This window comes from Moschus berezovskii, chromosome 7 (genome assembly GCF_049115385.1).
Source record: "Moschus berezovskii isolate FMDL1 chromosome 7, NW_MosBer_1.0, whole genome shotgun sequence".
Lineage (NCBI taxonomy): Eukaryota > Metazoa > Chordata > Mammalia > Artiodactyla > Moschidae > Moschus > Moschus berezovskii.
The window spans coordinates 61,215,314-61,240,905 of record NC_142466.1 but is presented as its reverse complement, the minus strand read 5'-3'; the positions used below and the strand labels follow the sequence as shown (position 1 = coordinate 61,240,905).

At 42.1% G+C, this 25,592-nt stretch overlaps 1 protein-coding gene across 1 annotated transcript in view; it reads left to right on the top strand.

Moving 5' to 3' along the window:
• The first annotated feature begins 1,918 nt into the window (after positions 1-1,918).
• Positions 1,919-25,592, top strand: part of GNAQ (G protein subunit alpha q) — a 328,650-nt gene continuing 304,976 nt past the window's right edge. The window contains exon 1 of the mRNA XM_055426923.2: positions 1,919-2,054. Coding sequence (XP_055282898.1) covers positions 1,919-2,054 — 136 coding nt within the window. The remainder of the gene's footprint in view (positions 2,055-25,592) is intronic.

Genomic DNA, 25,592 nt, shown 5'->3' with positions numbered 1-25,592 from the left:
GAGTTACACCTCTTGTAGCTATTAGATCAAATAAAATTTGAACGAGCAAGGATATTTTTTGGCTGTCACATGTTACAACAAAATATAAGCAAACCACATTTTAAAGTAAACTACCTCAATCGAAAGTGGAAAAACAAAATACCAGAATGGAATTTTGCTGTGGCGATCCTGGTTTTCCCATTTTTCTTTCATTCTTTCCTTTACCCTTATTTCACATTATTTTGCATTTTCTCATAAGTCATAATTTCATCTCTGTCTAGAATGGTGAAGTCGATTACTTGGCTGTTAAATATCGTGTGCCTTTTTCCAAAACGAGAGGAGAGCTTGTAAAAAGAAAACAAAAACAACTCCAATGGCATGAAAAGTTGGAAGCTAGCAGGAGGCTCTTGGAAACTGGGCCGCTCTATTTTTCTGCTCAGGATTTAGATTTCTGTCTCCAGGAACTTTGTGGATAGTTTCACCCATTAAGTCTCCCTTGTCCCCCTGCGAGACAGTGACAATCCCGTGTCCTCCCCAGTCGCACTGCACGGTTGAGTGTATATTATTTTCTACGACTCAACTTGCATCAGAGGTGACGGGACATACTTTCTAACCGAATGGCGTTTTAGAAATAGGAACGGGAAAGAACACTGAACTAGGCGAAGAGCCGCCCCACGGCTCTGCTCCGCGCTGTCCCAGAGCGGCAGGCGGGAGGCGCCAGCGCTGAGGCTGCCTTCGGGGTAACTGGGCGGGTCTTCGCGGGGCGCCCGGGGTTGGGGGGCTTACGGGGCCGAGATCCCCGGCTTCCAGGAGAAGCCGCGGCTGCGTTCCGGAGGCAGTGGGCAGCCGGCTGGCGGAGGCCGCCATATTCCCGGTTTACCACGCCCGGGCGGCGGGCCGGCAGCGGCAGGTTGGCGGCGGCCCCGGCTGCGCCTCGGCGACCCGGCCCCGCCTCCCGCCGGGGGCGGCCGTGACCGCTGAGCCCGCGGGCCCGACCGAGGGCGCAGGAGCGGGAGGCGCCCGCAGAGCCCGAGGGGGCCGGCTCAGCGCGGGAGCGGCGCGAGCGAAGCGAAAGCCGCACTGGGAGGCGCGCCGCGGCGGCTGCGAGCCCAGGAAAGCCTTCCAGGAGGGGCCGGGCGGCACCGCCTCCCGCTCCCCTCCTCCCGCGCCCGTCCCCTCCCTCCACCTCCTCCCTCTGCCGCCGCCGCCTCCCTCCCGGATCTGTGCTCCAGTTCAGAGAAAGAAGAAAATGTGTGTGTGTGGCGAGGGGGAGGGCGAGCACTGAGCAGCCGCTCTGCGCCTGGCAATCGGGGCCGGGGGTGGGCGTCTGGCGGAGGCGGAGGAGCGCGCGGCGGCCGGGCGGGCGGGCCGGCGAGCCGGGTTTGCGCGCGAGCCGGGCGGTGGGCGCGGGCAGGGCCGAGGGCGCCCGGGAGCCGCGTCAGGCGGCAGCGAGGAGCCGGCGCGCCAGGCGCGGGGAGCCGTCGGCGACTGCTCGCTGCGGGGACGCCCCGGTGGATGTGCTCTCGCCGCCGGGCGCACGGCTTAGGGGAGCCTCGGCGGCGGCGGCGGCGGCGGCGGCGCGGGGGGCGAGGCGGGCCGCCTGTTCCCGGGGAAGGAGGCGCGGGCGTCTGAGCGAGGCCGGGCGCGGCGGCCTTCCCTAGCGCGCCCCCCGAGCCAGCGCCCGCGGCCGCCTCCCGCGCCGGCCTCGCTCCTCCGGGCAGCCCGAGCCGCCACCAGCCGCCGCACCCCCGGCCCACCTGGTGGCTCCGGCCCTGGCCGCGGACGCCGCGGCGGTTCCCTGAGCTCGTCCCGGACGCGCGCCCGGGCGGCGGGGGCTCGGCGGCCACCGCTGCCTCGGGGGAGCGAGGGCGGGAGGGTGTGTGTGCGCGCGTGTGAGCAGGGGGTGCCGGCGGGGCTGCAGCGGAGGCACTTTGGAAGAATGACTCTGGAGTCCATCATGGCGTGCTGCCTGAGCGAGGAGGCCAAGGAAGCCCGGCGGATCAACGACGAAATTGAGCGGCAGCTCCGCAGGGACAAGAGGGACGCCCGCCGGGAGCTCAAGCTGCTGCTGCTCGGTGAGTACCGCCGCGGCCGTAGGCAGCGGGCCCTCCCGCCGGCCCTCTGCGCCCCCCGCCCAGCACCCCCGGTCCCCGTACTGCGGCCCCCGCCCCAGGGCGCGGGCGGCTCGCCCCTGCCCTCCCCGGGCGCGGCCCCGGCCACTACCCGCACCCTGAAGGGCGCGCGCGCGCGCAGACAGAGGCGCGCGCAGAGGGGTCGCGGCTGCTTTGCCCAGGGCCTCGGCTTGTCCCTCGGTAGCCCGGAGGGCTGTGCTCTCGGGGTGCGCGTTGGTCTGCTGTGCATCTGCTGAATGGCAAATCGCTTCGGGGAGAAGCGCGGGTGGGAGGGTGGGCAGGAGGGTTGAACTTCCAGTGTGGTGGCCGCGGCGCCTGGTGGGGTGGTGGACCGGAGAACAGGGTGTGCGTGTGGCCTTAGGTGTCAAGCGGAGCCAGGGCGTGCGGTGGGGTGGCCTGTGTGCATCTTTCATCGGTGCTTTTAGGGGTCGGAGCGAATGGTGGAACGGTGGGCAGACTCGCGACTGGATTCTCCAAGGAGTGATGATGAGGGAGCCGAGTGGTTGGCTCTCTGAAAAAAGGGGGCCAACATATTCCGGGAGCGGGGAGGTGAGCATTTTTATGTGTCACACGAGTGCTGTTCTCTAGCCACCAGACCACCGAAAGGAGGGACCCAGAAGAGTTTCTTAATGGTGACAGGCCTGTTTCTTGTCTCCACCATCCCTTCCAGATAAAGATGAGGGATACGGGAGGGTTGTGCTGTGTGGTTGTTGACAGCGATGGGTATCTTTTGTTTAAAAATGTGGCAACCCAGATGTAGGCCTGAATTCACAATAGTTGCCAGTACAGCCGCTCAGTTACTCTCATGGAAACAAACAGAAACCTTTTGTTTAAAACGGACAGCATTTTAATATCTTTGGAATCTGGGCTAGAAGGAAAACGGGAAGTGAACAGCAAAAAATGTCCCTTTAAGCTCTAAAAAATAACCCACTATTCTGCCTTCACATTAAGTTAGCAAGAAAATGCCATTTCTCTGCTAGGAATTTTATTGATTATTATCTCTGGGAGAATGTTCAGAATTAACATTCAGGCCAGCGCGACATAACTCTGAGCTATTGTGTTAGAAAGAACAGCTTTGCAGTAACAGGCCTGAAAAATGTCTGCACTGGTTTTCTGGATATTTGCGTGTTTAATAGGTTTCTCAGACATTTCTGGAAGAAGAGAATATTGTCAATTCTGATTTCAGAAGCATGCATTTTCCTTTTTATCTTGAGCATTCTGTCTCCTGGTTCAAGGAAGCAATTGCCTTTGGGAGGGAACTGCTTATGTACTGGATCCTTTACAAGAAGGAACAAAACATAATGATCACGAATAGTTACAAATGGTTAATTCACATGCCATGCTTAATGTCTTCATTTTGAAACCAGATTAGATAAATGTGCACATGTTTATAAAGAACAGAAGGCAAACCCTGGATAAGAGGGGCAGGCTTTAGGGAATGAAGCCAGGGAAGGGGAAAACTGCAATTGCAAAAGGAAGATCTTTTTATTTTTTATGTTTATTGTCATTTTGAGCTACTTCTCATGGCTGAAAAGGTGTAGTTGAATGTTTTCTGAATTCTCAAGATTGAGAAGAAACTAGAGTGGGTAGGAGACATGAATGGAGTTTAAGTGCGTGATTAAGGGAAAAAGCATGTGTTTTAGAGAGACTTGAGGATGGTTTTTCTTTTTCTTTTGCCCTGTGTAGAGTGTTTATTTGTTTGTTTGGCTGTGAATAGGGCGTTTGAGGTCTCTCAGGCCAACCCCATTGCCTGAAATGTGGCAGCCCCTGGGTTCCTAGCAGCTGAATGAGCTCAAGGAATTTGTCTGTCTGAGGGCCTAGGTTTGAATGTCTAGAAGGAGGACTTTGGGGGAAATACCCATAGATGGATGCTTAGTTACATACTGTGGATTTAAGTAACATATTGTGCTTTAAAAAATGAACTTGGAGATAATTTTATAAGGACAAAAACTAAAGTAAAACAGTTTTACCACTGAAGTGGTAGTGTGGAGAACTTTTTTTCTCTCCTTCTTATTAGATTTTTGACTAAGGTTTAGTACAGCCTCACCCTAGCCCCCTAATATGGCCTATTAGAAGTGGTAGAAAAATAGGACATCAGTTTAGCACCTACATTTATTAGCGCTTTAAAACTAGACAACTTTTTGTTAGCAACCCAATCCCTAGACATCACATACAGCTTCATGTTCTGGGTATGTTGCTTTTGTAACATAACTGCTGCAGTGCCTATACTGTGCAGTTGGTGCTGTGTACATACTCACTGTAGATTTGTGCGTGTGCTCGTGATTTCTGAATCCAGGAGAGGAGTGATGGTTGATTTGAATCAGGGAAGGTATCAGGAGGAGTTCCTTTTGAGGAATGCCTGTTGTGCTGCTTTGATGAGTGCACTGAATCTTCATTCATGTAAATGAGGCCCTTCAAAAGATTCAACAATATTTTAAACTACTTTATTTAAATTAAGGGATCACCAGTGTATTTAAATGAAATTCAATGTAAAATTATTTTCAAAGTAAATTTTAGTTCAAAGCATGACACCATTTTAAGGAAAATGGGTGTATTTGGCAGGAGCCCCTTGTTAGTTCACATAATTAGCTAATTTTATATTGTGAAGAAATTAGAAAGAGAAAATAGTGGTTACCTGCCTAGATGAAAGCATGGTAGTGAAATTTGGGCTGCCTTGATACATATCCAGCAATTATGCCAATATGTTTCAAATTCTATGATATTTACTTATTTAGATGCTTATTTTTAAAAAAGTGAACTCAGAAACCTGTCATAAAATATATTAAGTTTTGAATTGTTTTCTTTATTCATTTTCTGAATTCATTTATGTTAGTATTTATTTTCTTAGACACCTCAAACTGTTTGTAGTCTACATAGATATCCAAGAGAATATTTTAATCTGACGTTTTTATATACTTCCTAGATGTAATATACATTGCTTCCTTTAATTAATCAATATTTATGAATATTAACTAAATATTTCTATTGGTGGTACGTAGGTCACACTATTTAATATAATCTGTCTTTAAGTCTTTGTAAAACAAGTGCCATTGAATACCTGCTTCCGTTCAATGATACTCTTCTGAAAATTTCGGCTTCTTAAAGATATATTTTTTTCTCCCCTTTAACATGTTCTTCTTTTACATGTTTTAAACTCTTTACTCTTTAGATCTTAATCATCAAATAGAAAAATTTAGCAAAAAAGACTTTGCTGTTTTTTTTATTGATTGTATTCCATATAAGAGGCAAAGTTTAGGCCAGTTTTAGGTGAAAGAACTATATGTTCTTGCTCTTCTAACTGAATTACAAATGTGGTTGGAAATTTTCTTCCTGTTCTTGACTGGAAGCTTAGGAGGGTAGGGACAGATTCCCTGTTGCACACTATAAAATCCCAGCTTCTGGCACAATCTCTAACTCATAGAGTGCTCTCAGTAAGTATTTATTGAATAAGTAAGCTTCTTTATAACCTTCCTAGTAGAAATTGGGACCATAAAACAGTGAAGACATTATAGAGACATGGAGAAATGTAGCATTTTTATACTGTGGCAGAGGAAATGATGACCTTTGAAAATAACTATATGTAACTCTTCGAGCCAATTGATTACAAATTAGTTTCGGGATCGGAAGTGTTAATGTAAGATGTTTTATCGCATAGTGAACCAATGTATTACATCTGTACTGGTTGCATTTGGGAATGATAACAATCGTGTTTAAAATATGAAAGTATAAAGGAAAAAAAAAGAAATCATACCATGTCTTGATTAGTGACATGGTATGATTCTTTTTTTTGTATGGAAGCTAGCTTAACCCTCTCATCTTTTTGCCATCTAATTTTCTCCATGACATACTCACCAGAGTGAATTTTTAAATTCTCTGGAGCACAGGTGGTGACTGAAGAGATGTTTACAATTTACCTATATATAATTATATGAGAAAAACCACAGTGGTTAACTTTTAGGAATTGTAGAAAGAATGGTTTTAATTTGAGCAATATACATTGTACTGAAAACCGAACAGTTACAGAGCAGGAAGGTACCTGGAAGGTTGGGAGTGTTCTGACAAATTTAGAGTATGTAGAGAGTTCATTCATACAGGTCTGGGTAAAAACACCCACCCCACCACTCTTCTGTAGAGTTCACTGGCGCAGTAAAGGGGGTGTTGATTGCCCAAGTTAACCTAGAGGTTAGTGGCTGTCTAGGATGGCTACTCAGAACTGCAGAATGAAGGCTTCCTTCTAAAGCAGCCCTAATAACAGAATCTCCCTGGAAATACCATAGTATGGTGATTATGAGGCTGCTCTAAAATCAACCAATTTGATTTTGCTACTCTTTAGTTTCCAAGTGTTGAATATGTTTCTAAATGTCAGGATTTGTTTGAATGAATTTCCTTTTTTTTTCTTTCCTTATTTTGTTTTTTTCGGAAACAAAGTATTTATAGTTTGTATCGGAAGAGTGAAGTGGCAGGGTCCCTCATAAAAATCAAAACTGGAGCTCTGACCAAATAACAAAGCTTTCAGAGTAAGGTTTTTGCATTGAACCATGTAGATTCATTGTCTGGATCTAATCTCGTACTTATGTATTAATGTATTGTTTCTTCATATGGGAATTTTGGGGACAAATTACAACCCTACTAAACAATGAAGTTATCTAGTATATATCTATTCAAATATTTTTAGATAAACTTAGGAAGGAGAATCAGAAGAATAATTTAGTAGCCATTTTGTTACAAATAAATTTTATAGCCTCTTTTTCATTAAAAAAACAAACAACCCAGCTGCACTTTATACGAGATGGCTTATGTTCAATTTTCAGAGATGTCTATTAAATATAGTTATGATTTTTATTACAGATGAATTTTTAAGGACCTTAAACAGCTTTTGCAGTTGTGAGACTGCGTGCTATGCTAAACTTAGCAGTAAAAAGGAACACATTTTTCTTCATGCTCCAGGCAAACTTATACAAAGAAATGAATAAGATTTGCCAAGGATGGTTTTGATTCCAGCATTCATATTAGTTTTTCTTTAAGGGGAGGTTATTAGTTCTTTTGGTATTAATGGAAATGTGGATTGAGTGTTGTAGAGGAAAAATAAGAGAGCTCAAAGGGTACATCTTGAAAGAGAGAGAAGCCATTTTAAGAAGGTTAGGATTGCTTTCTCCCTGAGAAGGTGGAGAGAATCTGTTTCCTCCAGACTCTCTGTTTTGGGTTGAGGGAAATGCAAGTATTTGTAACAACAAATTTTAAGTCTAATTTTCTGGTTGAAGGGGGAGGGCAGTGACTTTTCAAAGGGAAACTTTTATAATGGCTTTAAAGCATTGTTATGATCTCTGCAGAATTAATCCTAGGGAAGTGTGAAATAGTAATAGAAGGAAAAATGTGTGATTGTTGGTAATTAAATCTGTGGCAGTAACTGACTGCAGTAAACAGTGCGTGTCTTCTCGTTCTGCGGAATGGAGTAACATTAAAGAAAGAGCTATTCTCAGACCCAAACACTATTTTGTGTGAACAGCTGTTACTAATAAAATTATAGGCAGTTCTTTGACAATCACCTATGATTTGTTATCTTACCGATACGTAAAAAACCTGTCTGATTTCTTATCTGCCATGTAATAAAAAGGAAAAAAAGGACCTAAATATTCTGTCATAAATGAGTTCATAAATCTTAGGTGGTCATGAATCTGGGATTTATAAACAAAATAAACATCCATATCAGTGTTGAGAACCAACGACTGAATTTGGTAAATAGCTCTGGGGTTGACCTTTATACCTAGCCATAATTTCTGAAATCAGTGCAGGATATTTTGTTAAAAGCCTAACATTTCAATTTGAAGAACAAAATTAGTATTATTTAAAAATAGAGTTATCAAGATCTTCACATTCATTTAACAAACACTTGCCAATTTGGGGAAAACAAACATTTCCTCTAAAATTTCTTTTTTTTTTTTTAACCAGATGTACCATAAGAAAGAACAGTTGCATACAGAATGCTGGTCAAATGAACAGATATTAAGCATCTAATATGTGTAAAATAATGTGCTGTGTGAGACACACCCTTGTTTCTTATTTGCCGGCAGGAAAGACTACAAGCAGTTTTCACAGTTCTTGTTTTACAATTGACGCCCTCAGCCTGACATGTCCTTCTGGGTGTTATCCTTCCTGGTGCTGGCTTTTTGATTGGCTCTTAATACAAAGAAAAAGACAAAATAATCTGAAGGCCATTCTAGAAGCTTCCCGGGGATTACACAACTGGGGAAGCAGATGGTCTTGAGAATTTGAACTCCTGAGTGGTATATGTTATTTCCTCGGAGCCGGCATATCTTTTTTTTTTTTTTTTGCCTTTAACTGTGAGAAACTGTTGGTGACCACTTGCCCTGTGTTTCTAACTGAAGTTGAAGCTGTGTGTGTTTGTTAGTCGCTCGGTTGTGTCTGACTCTTTGTGACCCCATGGACTGTAGCCGCCCCAGGCTCCTCTGTCCATGGAATTCTCCAGGCAGGAATACTGGAGTGGGCAGCCATTTCCTTCCTCAGGATCTTCCCGACCCAGGGATCTAACCTGGTCTCCTGTGTTGCAGGCAGGTCCTTTACCATCTGAGCCACCAGGGAAGCTACATGGGGACAAAGAGAGTGGCCCTTGTTTCTTGTAGCTCTGCGAAGCACCTTCTCTTGCTCAGTTTACAGTCATTCTGGTATAACTGGGGACTCAGTATCTGGGAACTTGTGGATGTAGGACGATGGGGGCAGGGTGGGCAGCTGGGTTCCCAGAAGCAAGCAGAGCAATTGGAGGGAGTGAACTTAAACATCTTGCTTTCTTCTAATGGGTATCATTGATTTGCTCTCCATTTACCACACCTCTTTGTCTTTTTGTGGGCCACTTGGGGCATGGTAAAAGAAATCCTGTTTTAAAGGCAAAGTCGTTTTTGTCTCTGCCTGCTTCTCATTCATTGTTTCAGGAAAATGATTCAGTTGGACATTTTCATAATTGTTGCAGGTTGAAAAGTCGATCGTAGTTTATCCAGCAATTTGAATGGAAAACTGTCACGCAGGTCCTTTGAAATTTGAAAATTCTACACACCTTTATTACAGGATTAATTTTGGATTGTGAGCAGTTTGACTGCTTTGAAAACAAAATAGTTTTTGCAAGGAAGTGTGTGATGGATTGTGGCGTGGTTGGAACCAGAATGTTTTTAATGCTATTATATTTCTGAAACCTCACAGAAGGAAACAATAATTGATCCACAAATTAAAGAAAAAGAGTTAGAGTGAGACTTTTTTTCTCTGTTGCAGGAAGTAGATAGTGATGTTTAGAAACACGTTCCTGTATATTTCTGAGAGATGGCCTCATGTTTTTTCCCCCTTAGGAGAACTGAAATCATGAATTAATTGCCTCATTCCAAAATTTGACACCCCCCATTTTTTTTCAATCATCATCACTTAGTAAATAATTGAAGGAGAGTTTTTCTTTTGCTTCTTTTATGGTTTTAAAGACTTTTTTTTCATGGTTTTCATTTTTACTTTTTGTCTTTTACATTTCTATTTGGTGAAGAGGTGGCGGGGTGATTGTTGGCTTTTTCCATGTATTTCCTGGTGACTGCAGCTGAGCAGTTGTTTCTAGAGAGAAATGCAGCAGTCTTATCCACCCATTACTCAGTCTTCCAGCTTTTTGCTGCAGGCCCCCCAAAAGAGCCTTCCATGGTATCCACCCACCCATTTACTCTTATCACAGCGTCGTTAACCAAATGCAAGGAGGGATTCCTTAGATTCTCTGGTGGGTGCATTTCTTTAAGATTTAGGGAACTTCCAAGTTGGTGCTTCTTTCAAACATCATGTGTCTGTGAGCTGGTGAGAGGGGAAGTTGGGTGCTTTAATGCATTAAAATTGACACTTGCGAATGTGCTTTTAGGAGATGATTAACTTTCTGCAGCAACGCTGTGGTCTGCAAAACAAAAGACGTTGTCAAACAAAATGTAAAATTCTCCTTCCATTTCCAGAGGGCGGGGACTTGAGATCCGTGCGCGGTTACCAGCAGAAAGCTAGGAGCCCAAGCTGGTTCATCTATCACAGGCCACCCGGTTTCAAAATAGGATGCAGTGCGTGTGCTAGAAGGGGAGAAGGAGCTGGGGTCCTCTGTTGGGTAATAGTGCATCTTCTGCATTTTTTGATTTGAATGTCTTCACCTCACTTACTTGAGAGCTTTAAAACATCTCTTTCTGTATTTCTTTCCCCATAGGGACAGTGGATTGGGCAGCAGCCTTTGCTTTCATTTTACCCAGTCAGTCTGAGTAGGTTTTTTGTTTTATTTATTTTTTAAGGTAGAGATGCAGTGAAATTTTCTTGCCATGTGAACTGATATTTTAAGATCTACACTTTTCAGAGCTCCTTTGTTATATTATAGGTTCTTTCTGCAGATGGCAAATGCAATTTTCCTCTTGTCCGAAAGAGCTGACCCATTTCCTTTGACTTGTTCTAATAATACAGGATGACTTTAATTCTTGTTCCTGGTTTGCCCTTAAAAGAGTGCTGAAGTACTTGTTAAGAGTTTAACTCTCTTTTCTCTCTGAATCTTGTTGAATACCAGTAAATAATGCAAAAACAATGGCACCCTGGCTTTGTAAGAGTTTATCTGAGCAAACCATGAAACACTCCTATGGCTCTGCATGTTGCTGTAGGCATGAGTATCTTTTCTAAAGCCCATAACTGAAAGGCCATCGGAACTCCTACCCTACCTCTCTGAACTAACCCAAGGGTGTTTTGTTCCTTTGTTCCTTTACTGTTTCTATAGAAACACAGAATGCAGAGATTGGACCATATCTAAAGGCCATTTGAACTTTGAAATTTTCTTTGCTTCCCCTCTGCAGCTTTGGCATCTTAGCCACTTTGCAGCCCCTCTCTTACCCCTGGACAAGGCTCCTGAGACTCCGCCTCCTGGGAGTGATCAGCTACCATGGGAGGCGTAGCCAGGTCAGGTGGGCTCCTCCTGGCCACTCTCACTCTCCTCTCTCTTCCCCACAGGCAGGCACAGACGGCTTGGAGAGTTCTGGGCCAGAGCTGTGAGGCGGCATTAGCGAGTCTGCCTGGTGCTGCCCTCGTGCTGCCTGGCACACTGCTGATAGTTTCACTGCCTTCTCAGGGAGTGGTATCAAAAGCCTCCTGTCATATCAGCATGGGTCTCTTGCTTCCTGTAGGAAGGGCGACATCCTAGGAGACACGGAGGCTCAATGCTCCTGAGCGGCCCTGCTCAAGCCTGTGTGTGTTTTCTTAGGTACTCTTAGGCAGCTGCCTTGAACTCACTCCTCTTCCTCCTCCTCCTTCTTCATTGATGTTTAAGTAATGCTTTTCATTTGCTTGCAAGGAATCTCTGCTGCCCAAGTGCATTTCTGCCCTTTTTCAGTGACAGCAGGTTGGCTTTTTGACCCTGGGCACTGGGAGTGCCTCACACATCTTAGTGGAACACATTGTGGGATGCTTTGGAGCCAGTGGGTCCTTCTTCCAGGGCTTTCTAGGAAAGATTTAGAGTTAACCCTTGGATGGACCACCTGTGTCCTTTTCTTCTTCCATTATGGTGCCCATTTTTTCCTTGGGGCTTTCATTGAAATCAGAAGAATATATAAGGGTTGACACATTCATACTATGAAGTAAGACATTTCCATTTTTTAAAAATGTATTTGTGTGTGTATAGACACACACATTTCTGTGGCCTCTGAACTGCACATAATTGTCATGACCATGATCAGAGAAACTTCCCGTGCCCCTTGTCTGCAGTCTGAAGAAAGGGCTCTGTGACCGAAGAAGGAACAGCTGGACTCACATCCTAGCTTTGCAGAAACGTTGTTAAAAGAGCCCAGACCCACTGGAGGTGCCAGGCAAGCTCTTTGCATTCCTTGAAGGTACTTTCCTCCTGGCCTACGGCTGTCTCAATATCGTATCAGCTCCAGGCTCACTTTCCTTGATTTCAGATTTGGAATGGGACAGGTGCAGGGAAACGGGAGAACAGCCGCAGGTGAGGGACAGTGATGGGGGGATATTGAGGGGCTTGGCAGGGCAGAGGATATTGCTGCTTGTAGGGGTGGGGTAGCCTGGTGTTCCTTAAGCTATGGAGGAAAGGGAGGAGAGCGGAGAACAGGGGCTCTGTGCTGTGCCTTAACTTGGCCACACCAATCAGGCCGAGCCTGGCCAGTGCAGCTTCTACTTCTCAGCTCCACTCACTCAACTCCCTAGCGAGTTTCTGAACTGTCACACCTACCATGCCCTTCCTCTCCCAGATCATGGGTTGGGAGATGAGCAGAAGTCTGGGTTGCATGGGAGGCGTTTTTGTTGCATGCACTCTTTGGGTCCTTTTGCTCCTGGAGGTGGTTAGATAGCTTAGGTCAGACTGCGTCCTGAGGAAAACCATTCACACATTAAAAGGAAGAGTTACAACCAGACTCCTCCAAGTATTTTGTTGTTGTTGTTGTTTCCCTGTTAGCCGGTTAAGGTGATAGAAATGCATCTATTACTGTATCGAGAACTCTGCTAATCTGGGAATGGGTTATTAGGACATCTCTTGCTCAGGAAATCTGCTTTCCCAGTGGCTTGCTTCTCCTACAGTAGAGTGCTTTTTCAGTTGCCCGAGGCAGTAAGATAAATTGTATCATGAGATATTCTTGCCAGTGGATTCTTGCTCGGGTGGAGTGATGTAATATAGAAGTCATTTGTAATTTTTAGCTGAGAAGGGCACCTGTGTGTTGGTTGTGTTGTCTTAGGAGCTGTTCACATTCTGGGCTGTCATATCTAAGTCCAGGGAGTAGATCATTCAGGGTCCCTAAAGTCTGTTTACAACCATCATGCAAAATGGGCTTCATTTGTCCATAATATAATTAAGTGGATTTCTTGATTCAAAATGTAGGCAAATATATTCTGAATAATTTGAGAGCAGAGCTAATGAATGCTGAAACAAAAAGATACTTGAAATCAGCCTCTATTTTTTTATTAGAGGCTGATCTAATTCTAATCATTCCCTGTGGATTAAGAGCTAATGAATTACCATATTATTGGCTTCTCTCGAGCCAACCGTGGGCCAGACATGGATTCTAGAAGTGGCAGGGTGTTGATGTGTTCACGGAGTAATGAATGGGATAACCTCTGCACATCCTGTTATGTATTGAGTCACCATCTAAGATGTCTGAAGCATATTAGAGATGACTAGAGCATTTGGGGCACATGTCAACTCTTGTAATGAGGGGTCTCCTTGGTTTCCCGTCTTCTGGTCAGGGGAGATACCTTTATCTTGCTTGATCAGTTTCAGAGAAATAATTTGTGTTTCCGCATCCATATGATTCTTGACAAAGGATTGCATTTTAATGGAGGAAATCATTAGACTTCATTAATGGTTCTTCAGGGAAATCTTGACTCCAAATACATTTTCACAGAAGTCACCAGATACATTGTTTGAGAAACACATTTTCTGTAGGGCTTTCCACTCCAGACCATGCTTATTATGGGAACAGGGATTCTTGTCTAGGGTTTTTCTAAATCCCTAAGGTTTATATGTGGATTGCTACTCAAATGACAATGTATCCTTCCCAGAATTAAAGTGTTATGTATCACTAATACAGAATCACATCATCACATTGCCTGAATTTATATTGCTCTTAATTCTCCTTTTAAAATGAAATAATGAAAAGCATTTGAGAGATATAGCCTCTGATGGTATGGTTGCTTAAGGTTTAATAATGAAACAAACTATTGTATTGAATAGACAGTCAAAGTTTGAGTCAAGGAGTACTTTTCTTCCAAATAAGAATTTTGTTATATGATTAACAATTACATTTTGTTATTTTCATGGCCTTTGAAATGACTGTTCATAATATTTTTTGTTGTGTTTTTCAGTGTTTTTGAAATTTTATGAATAATACTGTAGTTTATTAGACAAAATATGAAAAATGTTTTAAAGTTTATAAGTTTAAATGTACCATTCTGATGCAAAAAAACATGATTTTTTGTTTTTTGTATATTCCTTTCTAGACTGTTTTATTTTTATGTTTCTTGTATGGATGTAATCATACTGTATAATTTAACATGTTGTAAGCATTTTCTGTGTGCCTATATAAACTTCATATTAATATTTAGAATTGGTGTATAATATTCTGTTAGAGGGTATATATTAATTTGCTTGCTTACTCTTTTTTTTTTTTTTTAGCATTTATGTTTCTCCCAGTGTCTCAATTTTCTAATAACACTGTAATGAAGTTCTTGGCATAGATCACATTTTTTTAAAACACACACAGTTGCACACTTTTGTTAGAATAGATAAATAGAACTGTTACTTCTAAGTTAGAGGATATGAAAAATTTTACAACTCTTGATTACATACACCTTAAACATATTCTGAAATGATGGTGTATAATTTGCAGCATCATGAATGTTATACTAAGATTATAATAAATTAGTAGGCATGCACTTAAAGCGTGCGCTTATTTGATCACTGGTAAGACTGACCATTTCCTGTATGTCTGTTTCTAGTTGAATTCCTTAGTTTGTAAGTTGTTGCTTCATTTCCTTTGCCTGTTTGTGAACTCTGAGCTTACAATGAAATTAGCCTTTTTCATGTTTACTGCAAATAACTTAATCCCCGTCTGTTGTTTTTCTTTTACTTTGTTTTGTATTATTTAATACAGAAGTTTTTACTTACTTTGAAGCCAAATCTGGTGATTTTTTGCTATTCTTTTTTAAAATAAAAATCTTAATCTGGTTTAGATGCTCCACAAAAACTAGAGTTGCTGTTCTTGTTATGGATGAAACTCGATTGAATATAATGTTTACACATCACTGTTGTATGGTTCTTTTTCTTTCAAAATGAAAATGAAATGCATACACATAAATTTACAACATCCCAGATTATACTACATAAGTTGTTCTGTATGTGCTTGGCTCTTTTCATCTAGTAATATGTAATGCATATCTTGCCATTTAATATAAATCTTTTATATCATATATATAGCTTTTAGTGTTGCAGTGTGTTTTTTGTTACTGGTCCAGTGTATTAGGAAACACGCAGTGGTGTGCTGTGGCTAGCTTGCACCTGCTCATCAAAGGCAGTTTTATACATTTCTTCTCAAATCTGCATTCACTGACTTCATTTTGGTAGCTTGAAATAACCATGATTGGGGTATTCACACCACAGAAATAGGCTAATATTACGAATAAGAGCTCTCCCTTACCCATGCCTGCAAAACTAGTTAAAAATTTGCCAGCACGCCACCCCTGTATGCCAGCATACCTGACCCCTTGTTAATATATAGTTTGAGGCCATTACATTTTTTTCATAATCACTGCTCAATATTGTAGGGGATCCATCTTTGTACGTTTATGTGTTCAGATAAGTTCCTCAAAGTTGTATCATTAGTTCAGTGATAGGCTCATTTAACATTTTGATACACATTACCACCCTCTGCCTTTTAGAAAGGTTGTGTTGGTTTATTTCCCACCTCTAGTTTATGTTAGTAACTGTTTTGGCACATCTCATTATCATTCAGTTGAGTTCAGTCGCTCAGTCGTGTCCGACTCTTTGCGACCCCATGAACCACAGCACGCCAGGCCTCCCTGTTCATCACCAACTCCCGGAGTTCACTCAAACTCATGTCCATCGAGTCGGTGATGCCATCCAGCCATCTCATTCTCTGTCGTCCCCTTCTCCTCCTGCCCCCAATCCTTCCCAGCATTAGAGTCTTTTCCAGTGAGTCAACTTGTCACATGAGGTGGCCAAAGTATTGCAGTTTCAGCTTTAGCATCAGTCCTTCCAATGAACACCCAGGATTGATCTCCTTCAGAATAGACTGGTTGGATCTCCTTGCAGTCCAAGGGACTCTCAAGAGTCTTCTCCAGCACCACAGTTCAAAAGCATCAATTCTTCGGCGATCAGCTTTCTTCACAGTCCAACTCTCACATCCATACATGACCACGGGAAAAACCATAGCCTTGACTAGATGGACCTTGGTTGCCAAAGTAATGTCTCTGATTTTTAATATGCTATCTAGGTTGGTCATAACTTTCCTTCCAAGGAGTAAGCGTCTTTTAATTTCCTGGCTGCAGTCAGCATCCGCAGTGACTTTGGAGCCCCCCAAAATAAAGTCTGACACTGTTTCCCTATCTATTTCCCATGAAGTGATGGGACCAGATGCCATGATCTTTGTTTTCTGAATGTTGAGCTTCAAGCCAACCTTTTCACTCTCCTCTTTCACTTTCATCAAGAGGCCTTTGAGTTCCTCGTCAATTTCTGCCATAAGGGTAGTGTCATCTGCATATCTGAGGTTATTGATATTTCTCCCTGCAATCTTGATTCCAGCTTGTGCTTCTTCCAGCCCAGCGTTCCTCATGATGTACTCTGCGTATAAGTTAAATAAGCAGGGTGACAATATACAACCTTGACGTACTCCTTTTCCTATTTGGAACCAGTCTGTTGTTCCATGTCCAGTTCTAACTGTTGCTTCCTGACCTGCATACAGGTTTCTCAAGAGGCAGGTCAGGTGGTCTGGTATTCCCATCTCTTTCAGAATTTTCCACAGTTTATTGTGATCCACACAGTCAAAAGCTTTGGCATAGTCAATGAAGCAGAAATAGAAGTTTTTCTGGAACTCTCTTGCTTTCTCCATGATCCAGCGGATGTTGGCAATTTGATCTCTGGTTCATTATCATTAGATTTTTATTAATCTGATGGGCAAAAAAAATCTTGCATTTATTGAATTTCTATTATAAAGTCTTCAATTTCTTTTCTAAACTGCCTATTTACGAAAATAACTAACAGGTTCCTCTATCTGTCATTTAGTTTAGGTTTCAGGTTTACTTTAGGTTTAGTTAGATTTTTTAAACCACTTTTAGCTTCAACTTTAATAACTGAGATATTTCTAGAGAATTGACCTTTTTGTCTATGGAAGAATGGAGTGCCCTAGGATGAATATCTCCAAGGGAAAAGAAGATAGAACTGATGAGGTTTGGTTGTGTGCAAAATTGTACCAAAATACAGAAGCTTTTATTTGTAATGAAGTCCAGTTTATATTTTTTCTTTTGTTGCTGATGCTTTTTGTGTCACATATTGCTAAATCCAAGGTTAGAAAGATTTACCTCCGTGTTTTCTTCTAAGAGTTGTATGTGTGTGTGCATACTAAGTCGCTTTAGTCATGTCTGACTCTTTGGAACCCTATGGCCTGTAACCTGCCAGGTTTCTCAGTATATGGGATTTTCTAGGCAAGAAAACTATGTCATGCCTTCCTCCAGGGCATCTTCTGGATCCAGGGATCGAACCCGCGTCTCTTATGTCTCCTGCATTGGCAGGCAGGTTTTTTTAACCAGTAGTGCTACCAGGGAAGCCCCAAGAGTTGTATAGTTTTAGATTTTACATTTAGGTCTTTGATCCACATTGAGTTGATCTTTGTATGTGGTGTGAGGTAGGGTTATGATTTCATTCTTTTGTAAGTGGGTATGTAGTTGTAACAGCATCATTTGTTGAAAAGACATTCTTTTTCCATTGCATAGTCTTGATACCCGTATTAATTTATTTTTGCCTTATATTTATTACTTTCTTACAATTAGTGTAGGTTTATTTGATTGTACTTTTAAAATTTTCTTGAAATTCTTAGATTATTTTAACCTTTTATTGATTTAAATTTGAAGTGTTTAAAGCTTTGAATTTTTCTGCATGTTACTACCTAGTGTTCACATCATTCTTTTATAGACATTCTAAATTTATGATTTTTATCTTTGAACCAATATTAAGACAGTTTAAAATTTTCCAAGTGGTTGTGATTTTCTTCAGCCCTTGTTATTTATTCCTTGTCTTACATCGTTTTGATAACAGATTGTGGTCTGTATTGTTTTTACTTTTTGAAGTTTATTATAGCCCAATATTTAGTCAGTTTTTGTTCTATGGATACATGTATATATTATATATAAAATAAAAGAAATATGTTGTGTTATTTAATTTTACTGCTTATATTTGGCTTCATTTCTCCATTCTTGTGTGATTTAAGTTTCTTGTCAGCAAGATTTGGCAGTGGTTGGCATATAAATGTCAAGTGTCAGTAAGTACGTTTTGAATGACTGAAGGTGCCTGCTATACATATTTGATGTTCTGATTTTGTTTTTAAGTTCTTCAATATTATTTTTTCCTCCTTATTTCCTTTTTTAAAGCCTCTGACAGTTTCTTTCTATGTTATTTTATTTCTTTAATATCCTATTTCACACACTTCACATTTCCTTCAATTTTCTTAGTAGCAGAGAACAGTTATATTCTTAGTTTTTTCTTCTGTTTCCTAGAGTAAGTCTTTTAGAGTGTTCTCTTTCTTTTATTCCTGCACGTTCTGTGCCTTGTCTTCATTTTTTCTTAGGAATGCTCCAAATTTTGTCTGGCCCCACTGTTTGTCCAAAAATAGTGTGGGTGGAATCTCATTGACTTCCTTCCCTATTTGTCTTGGGTCTGTGTGTGTCTTTCTCTTAGCACTTGAGCTGGCAGGCTGGGAGATGATAGTATATATTCTATTTTTAGCCATTCAGTTGTTGGAGTGAGGTTGTGGTGGGGTCTGTGGCATCAGGCAGCTTCAATCTGTGGGCTTTGCTTCTTAATTTTGTTGTATTTTACAACCAGTTCCATTTTCCTTTTCCTTTTGGGTGTGCCACCATTTTGATGAGAAATTATTCTCATTTGATGAAAGATGATGCCTTGCTGTTTGTGGGATTTTTGTTCTGTGCATCTGTTGGGTAAGTTTCTCCATATTCTTAGACCACTTCGCACAGGAGTTCTGCTTTCAGCCCTCAGCACTGCCAACTCAGAGGGAGAGATTGGGATTGCTTGGCTGTGCACTGTCTCTTTAGCCCCTCTGCTAGGAGAGGTGAGTTTCAGTAGGATGTTACTTACTCCTCCAAGTTGAGGGATACCAGGAAGTCTTTCGGAACCTTAGCTACTTGATTCCCTCAAACTACACTGTTTTACCAGCAGAAGAGCTGTGCATAGACCCCAGCAGATTTGTAGCCTACTTGTATTGCTTCTGGTCGATAAGTCCTTTGCTTTTATTAACGAAGATGAGATTTCTTCTCTACTTTTTTTCTTTTTGTACATTTTGGGGGATGGAAAGGAAGTTGTTGTTGTTTTTAAGAGCACTTTGCCTTCTTTCCAGGAAGTCTGCTTTATGAGTCTCAATTACTATAATTAACACATGTGAAGTCTTTCATAGAGAGTTATAATTATAGCATCTCTTATATGCTTTAAAGTCCAAGCTTGCAGCCCATACTTGAGTCACCTCTGTAAGATCTCCCAATTTATTGTTATTTTGTTCTCTTCTATGTTCAGTGGAAGGAACGTCATCCCCCCAAGAGGAATAAATTCTCTTCTGTCATCTGTGTTGCTTAGAAAATATTCGTATACTGGGCTGAAGACTCCTGAAACTAGTTTCATCAATCCCTTGAGGACACAGGGACTCTCAAAGCCCCTGGAACACATCTATTTTTCCAAATAACCTAAGTTGTCCTCATGACACACCTGGGCTTTGCTTTCTTCTTTATGTTTAACATTGTGAGTTCTATCATTTCTCATAAGGCAGGAATAACATCTTGCCCTTTATCATTCTAGTTGTTTTCTTAGAAAAACAAAAAACCCAAGTGGAACCTAACACTTGGGGTATGTTTTTATGAAGTCAGAGTAGTATCTTCCCGAACTGAGACACATGTGACTTCAGAAATCTTTGTCTTCTGTCTAAGCAAATCATTCCAAGAAATAAAGCAATTTTGAGTACAGAGGGCATCTGTAACTTTCCTCTATCAATACTGTCATGATTATAATTTTTCTTCAGTACACAGCTATTTATCTGTAGCTGTTTTTGACTTGTAGTCATCTCTGATCTTCATACAATCCTCTGCATTTTTGCATTTATTATATATTTGCATTGGGCTCCAGTTGCTAAGAGCACTTCTTTCTGTTGAATTTCTTTCTGCTTCTTTTGGGAGCATCTTTCCAAGGCCAAGATCATTTCAACTTTTTTTCAGCATCTAGTGTTTCTAATCCTTCCCAGTTCGTTCTCAGGGGAAAGTAGATGAACATATCATAATAAGATTTATTAAGAATTACATTAAGACAAGTGTTTTTGTTAATACAGTCAGTAAAGATGTGGAAGGTATTAGATTTCAGATCAGATCCCCACAGTCTATGATTCAGAGTATGAAAGTGAAAGTGTTAGTTGCTCAGTCCTGTCTACCTCTGTGCAACCCGCCAGGCTTCTCTGTTCATGGAATTCTCCAGGCACGAATACTAGAGGGGTTAGCCATTCCTTTCTCCAGGGGATTTTCCCAACCCAGGGATTGAACCAGGATCTCCTGCATTACAGGTAGATTCTTTACCTTCTGAGCCACCAGGGAAGCCCCCATCATTCAAACCTCCAGTGGATTTGGTTTTACTTTGTTGTTTGCATACCTAAACTAAATAGAACCCAAAGTATACTACCCGAATTTCACCTCAGTATTTAATTTGTGTTGGTATAAAAGGAAATTGAGAAATCAAGAAAAGTACATCTGCTTTGTCTTCCTTGACTATGACCTGGTCTCCTATCATGGAAGGCAATCTGGTTGCCCTGCTTCAGTGGAACTCACAGTTCCTGCCTTTGGCTGGATGGGGAGAGTGTGTAAAGTGGTAGCACCCCTGACGCTGCACATTGTGACTGGCCAGTTTTAATCTCTCATCCTGAAGTTTAGGTAGCCAGTCAGTTTATAAGGGACATGATCATTAAGGAGCATTTTCTAATTCCTTGATTTGTTTGGATTCTAATTTTAATGTAGAAGAAAAGGAATATTTTTGAGAAACATTTCATTTGGTACCTATTTTCTCTACAGCCAAATTGGTTTAATTGCTTTTTTTCTTCCCATAAGGCAAGTAGTTCTTGAAGACAGAAATCAACTTACAGTTCTGTGTACTTTATTTTATAGAATTTGACATCATGTTCACATTTTTAGCAGTTGCGTTAAATTTTCTCATGTAGGAAATTCGATGGTTGAGTGTAAGTTGTTTTATTCAGTGTGAGTGTGTTTGTGTTTGTGTGTGTGTATGAATATGTGTATGCATGCATGCTCAGTCACTTTAGTCGTATCTGACTTTTTGTGACCCTGTGGACTATAGCCCACCAGGCTCCTCTGTCCATGGGATTCTCCAGGCAAGAATACTGGAGTGGGTTGCCGTGCCCTTCTCCAGGGGATCAACCTGAACCAGGGACTGAATCTGTATCCCCTGTATTATAAAAGGATTCTTTACCTCTGAGCCACTGGGGAAGGCTGATATGTGTATGTTGTGTTGTGTTAGTCAGTCAGTCGTGTCTGACCCTTTGCAAGCCCATGGATTGTAGCCTGCCAGGCTCATTTGACCATGGCCCCGATATGTGTACGTGAATGTATAATTGTTAAATATAAAATAAACTCAGTCCTTCCAGTTGGATGGTGGTGGTCATGGTGGGAGAGAAGCTGATAGTAAATTATTCCGTTTCTTTAGTGAAAACTGAGAAGAGATCTTGTCCTTCCTTACCCCAGTCTCTTGAGTCTGGCCTGTGCCCATGTGGCTCTCAACCATAGGTTGAAGGCTCTTTTTCACAGTGGGTGGATATTGATTTTGGGGTAGTGGGGAGCCCTTTTTCTAGAACTTTTAACCGAAAAGATGACTGTGTGACAGTTTGATCATGTCACCTTTCATGGGGCAATCTTTCTCCCTGCCCATGTGTGTGTATGCTGCTCAAATACACCTTAATATCATTGTTTTGATTCTCGCCTTATTGGAAAAATGGGCTTGTTCCTTGTAAGCAGTGCTATCAGGAGTAAGTTTATTTGTTTATTAATTTGGTGATTTACCAGAATGTATTTTATTCTAGTCCTGATTGTTATAGCTTGTTGAAATGCCTGATGTCATTTTTGTTTCCTTCTCTCTTACCCATGAGGATTATTCTAAAAAGAATTTGGCCTTCATACCAATGTTTTGAAAGTGTTCTATACCTGGATTTACAACAGGACACACTTTCCTAAATCCAGTTATAGTTAACAAGATACTATATACCTTTTGGGAGATGTCAGCCTTGGAAGCCAAACCTGAGTTTTAATGTAATGCTGAGTGTGTACAGATCAGTTATGGCTGCGATCCAAGATGTGCGGGATCTCACAAGGTAAGGACTGCACGTGGAAGTGACCCTGATTTACCAAAGTGCTCTTTTAGGAGCTGCCCTTGTTCTAAGTGTGCTTCTTGTATAATTTTAATGATCAAGGTTCCTTTTAAGAAAAAAAAATGTGATTGTACTGACATTTGCTTTGAGCAAACAAAGTATAGTTTGTGTCTGTTGAAATTGAAATTAATAATGCATGGCTCCACAAGCCAAGCCTTTTCCAATCCTTTCTGTATGTTCTTGCATATAAATTCTTAGGACTCATGGTAAATCAGATGGTGCAGAGGCTGTTTTTTTTTTTTCCCCCTGTCTTCCCTGTTTTCCAGTGGGTGGCTTGCCTAAGTGAGGGAATGCAATGAATAAATTTAGCAGCATCAGAATAAATATTAAAAATTAAATATTTTGGTCTAAAGGTTTTCATTTTTGCAAATGTCCTTTGTCCCCCCCCCCACCCCGCCTCAAATCTTTTAGATAGCTCCTTACTCTGTTTTCAAGTGTTCTTTTTCAGCTGAAGCAGAAAGATAAGGGATGACTATTAGTGTTAATTTCATTTCATTGAATGTTTTTTCCTTTACAGTTATTCCTTTCCTCTTAGTCTCTGGGTGATGAATAGGTTATCTTGAAACTATAAAGACTTAGGTTCTGTGTCAGTGCTTTTGAGGTACAAATGCTCTCTGGTCTCTGAGTGTGAACTCAGTCCTTTCTGTCAATGAGGAGAATCTGCACTGGTGAAAGACTGGCAAAACCATATAATCAGGTTGCAGAAAATGCTTTGCTCCTCTCTTGTTTGCATGAGAAATAACATCACACACCATGCTAAACCATACTAGCAGAAAACTGAAATTTACTCCTGGAATGCCAAGAAACTCATCCAGTCACCTCATGTGATCTTTTACCCCATCCAGCCAAGGCCATAGCTCTGAGGTTAAGAAAATTGTGTGTTACATTGCAAAATCTCCTTGTGAGTTAGAAGGAAAGACTCAAACCTGCCTTTATTTGTTACTTTAGAGAGTTTTAAGTTAGCACACATATGTAAGCATCTGAACTTCTTTCATTACTTTGTAGTAAATTTACAAAAGAGAAATTGTAGGAGAATTGCAGATAAGCATTGTTTCTGAAAGCGTGATAAAACTAAAGGGAAAAAGCACTATCCTTAAGTTTCAGTTCAGTTCAGTCGCTCAGTCGTGTCCGACTCTTTGCAACCCCATGAATCACAGCATGCCAGGCCTCCCTGTCCATCACCAACACCCAGAGTTCACTCAAACTCATGTCCATCGAGTTGGTGATGCCATCCATCCATCTCATTCTCTGTTGTCCCCGTCTCCTCCCACCCCCAATCCTTCCTAGCATCAGACTCTTTTCCAGTGAGTCAACTCGTCGCATGAGGTGGCCAAAGTATTGCCGTTTCAGCTTTAGCATCAGTCCTTCTAATGAACACCCAGGAATGATCTCCTTTAGAATGGACTGGTTGGATCTCCTTGCAGTCCAAGGGACTCTGAAGAGTCTTCTCCAGCACCACAGTTCAAAAGCATCAATTCTTCGATGATCAGCTAAAGGATGCTTAAGAATGTGTCAGTCGTAAGATTTCAGATTATTGGTTTTTGTGGCAGTACTAATTAGACATAGGCTGAGAAAAGCGTGGGGAGAGCAATACTAGGTTTACTTCTCAGTGTCTGGTAGAGATTTGTTTCTCTAAGATTTTTTGTGTGTGTCGATGCTCTTTTGGAAGGGGGCCACTGGTTCCGTATTTCAGTGGAAGAAGACAGTCCTAATTAATTGGGATCTTACAGGTCAGGGGCTATATGTTTCTTTTAAATTGCAGCTGGATGGAAATGTGTAATTACATTTCTTATTATACACACATAATTAATTTGTTTTATATCCTAGTACTTCCTGAAATTAGCCGACAGGTTAGAACAAATTTATGAAGGTAAAACTGGCATATCTACCTGCATCCTTGTATTTCACTACTCAACCTCCCCAAGTTTCCCCTAAAAACCTACATATGAAGTTTGCTTCTGCTTAAGTAGTCAGGACTTTAAATCAATAGCAGGATTAGAACTCAAGCTCCAAGAGTGTGTTGTGACCCTATATAGGAAAGAGTTCACAGAGCAAGTCTGGCTGCTGTCCTTTGAAAGGACTGGATTGGCCCTTGACTGGGCGTCTGCAAACTTCAATTTCCAGAGAGTTCCCACCACTCTCAAAACTGATTAGAGTGGCTCACGGGGCCAGAACTGTTTATATGAACAGTGTGGTTTATGTTGAACACCTGCTTTTCCTTTTGGGAGTTTGGAATTTTGGCAGGTGCTAGGCCGACAGTGCCTACGTGACTGATCCTCTGACAAATAACCCTGAACTCCCAGGCTCAGGCGAACTCCCCTGGTGAGCGGCATTTCCCTGTCCTGTCACTACTGGGGTGGGGGGCGGGGATTAAGTGCATCCTGTGTGACTCCACTGAGAGAGGACCCCTCCGAAACCTGGGCTTGGTTTCTGTCAGACTTTGCTCCGTGCACCTTTTTGCCTTTGCTGATCTTGCTTTGTTGTGATAAATCATGGCCATGAGTGTGACTGCATGCTGAGTCCTGCGAATCCAGAGTGAGCTATCAGACCTGGGGCTGGTCTTGAGGACCCCTGACACAGACTCCGTCATCAACTCCTGAGGGTCTCAGCTTGGTTAACGTGGGTGCCTGGGGCAGGGGTTCGCACAGCAGTCTGACCTGTGGACCAGGGGCTGCCCTGCGTGGGATGGTGTTTGTGTACGCTCCTGAAAGCACCAAATCATCACCCAGACACATGCACGGTGATAAGATTATTATTTTCCTTCTTTCATAGTACATTTTGGTCTCTGCAAAATCATATGCATGTAGAATACTCATTTATCTACCCTTCAGATAATATTAGACCTCTTTCTCCAAACTCGACCAGGCAGATACCAACTTTCCCAGTGGGCTGGCCCCACAAGAATGATAGATAATAGGGATACGGACTGCCCACACTCCGTCCATTTCCACGTTGCTCTTAGGTGACTTTTCAACTGTATTGATTATGGTCCTCTTCTGTTCAAACCATTAATTACTTACCATGATTTGCAAAATAAAGACCAGATCTTCATCTGCTGGTCAGATTCATTGATCCTACCCTTCCTTCCTTCTTTTCTCCTGCTTGCTTCATGCACCTGACACTCTCACTGAACTCTCGGGCATTAATACTTTCCCTTTCTTTCTCAATCTTCACATCTTTGTCATTATCCTTCCTTTGGCCCGCCTCTGTTCCCCCCTCCCCCACTCTGCCTGTGCAAAAGCCTGTCTCAGCTGCTGCCTCTCCCTCA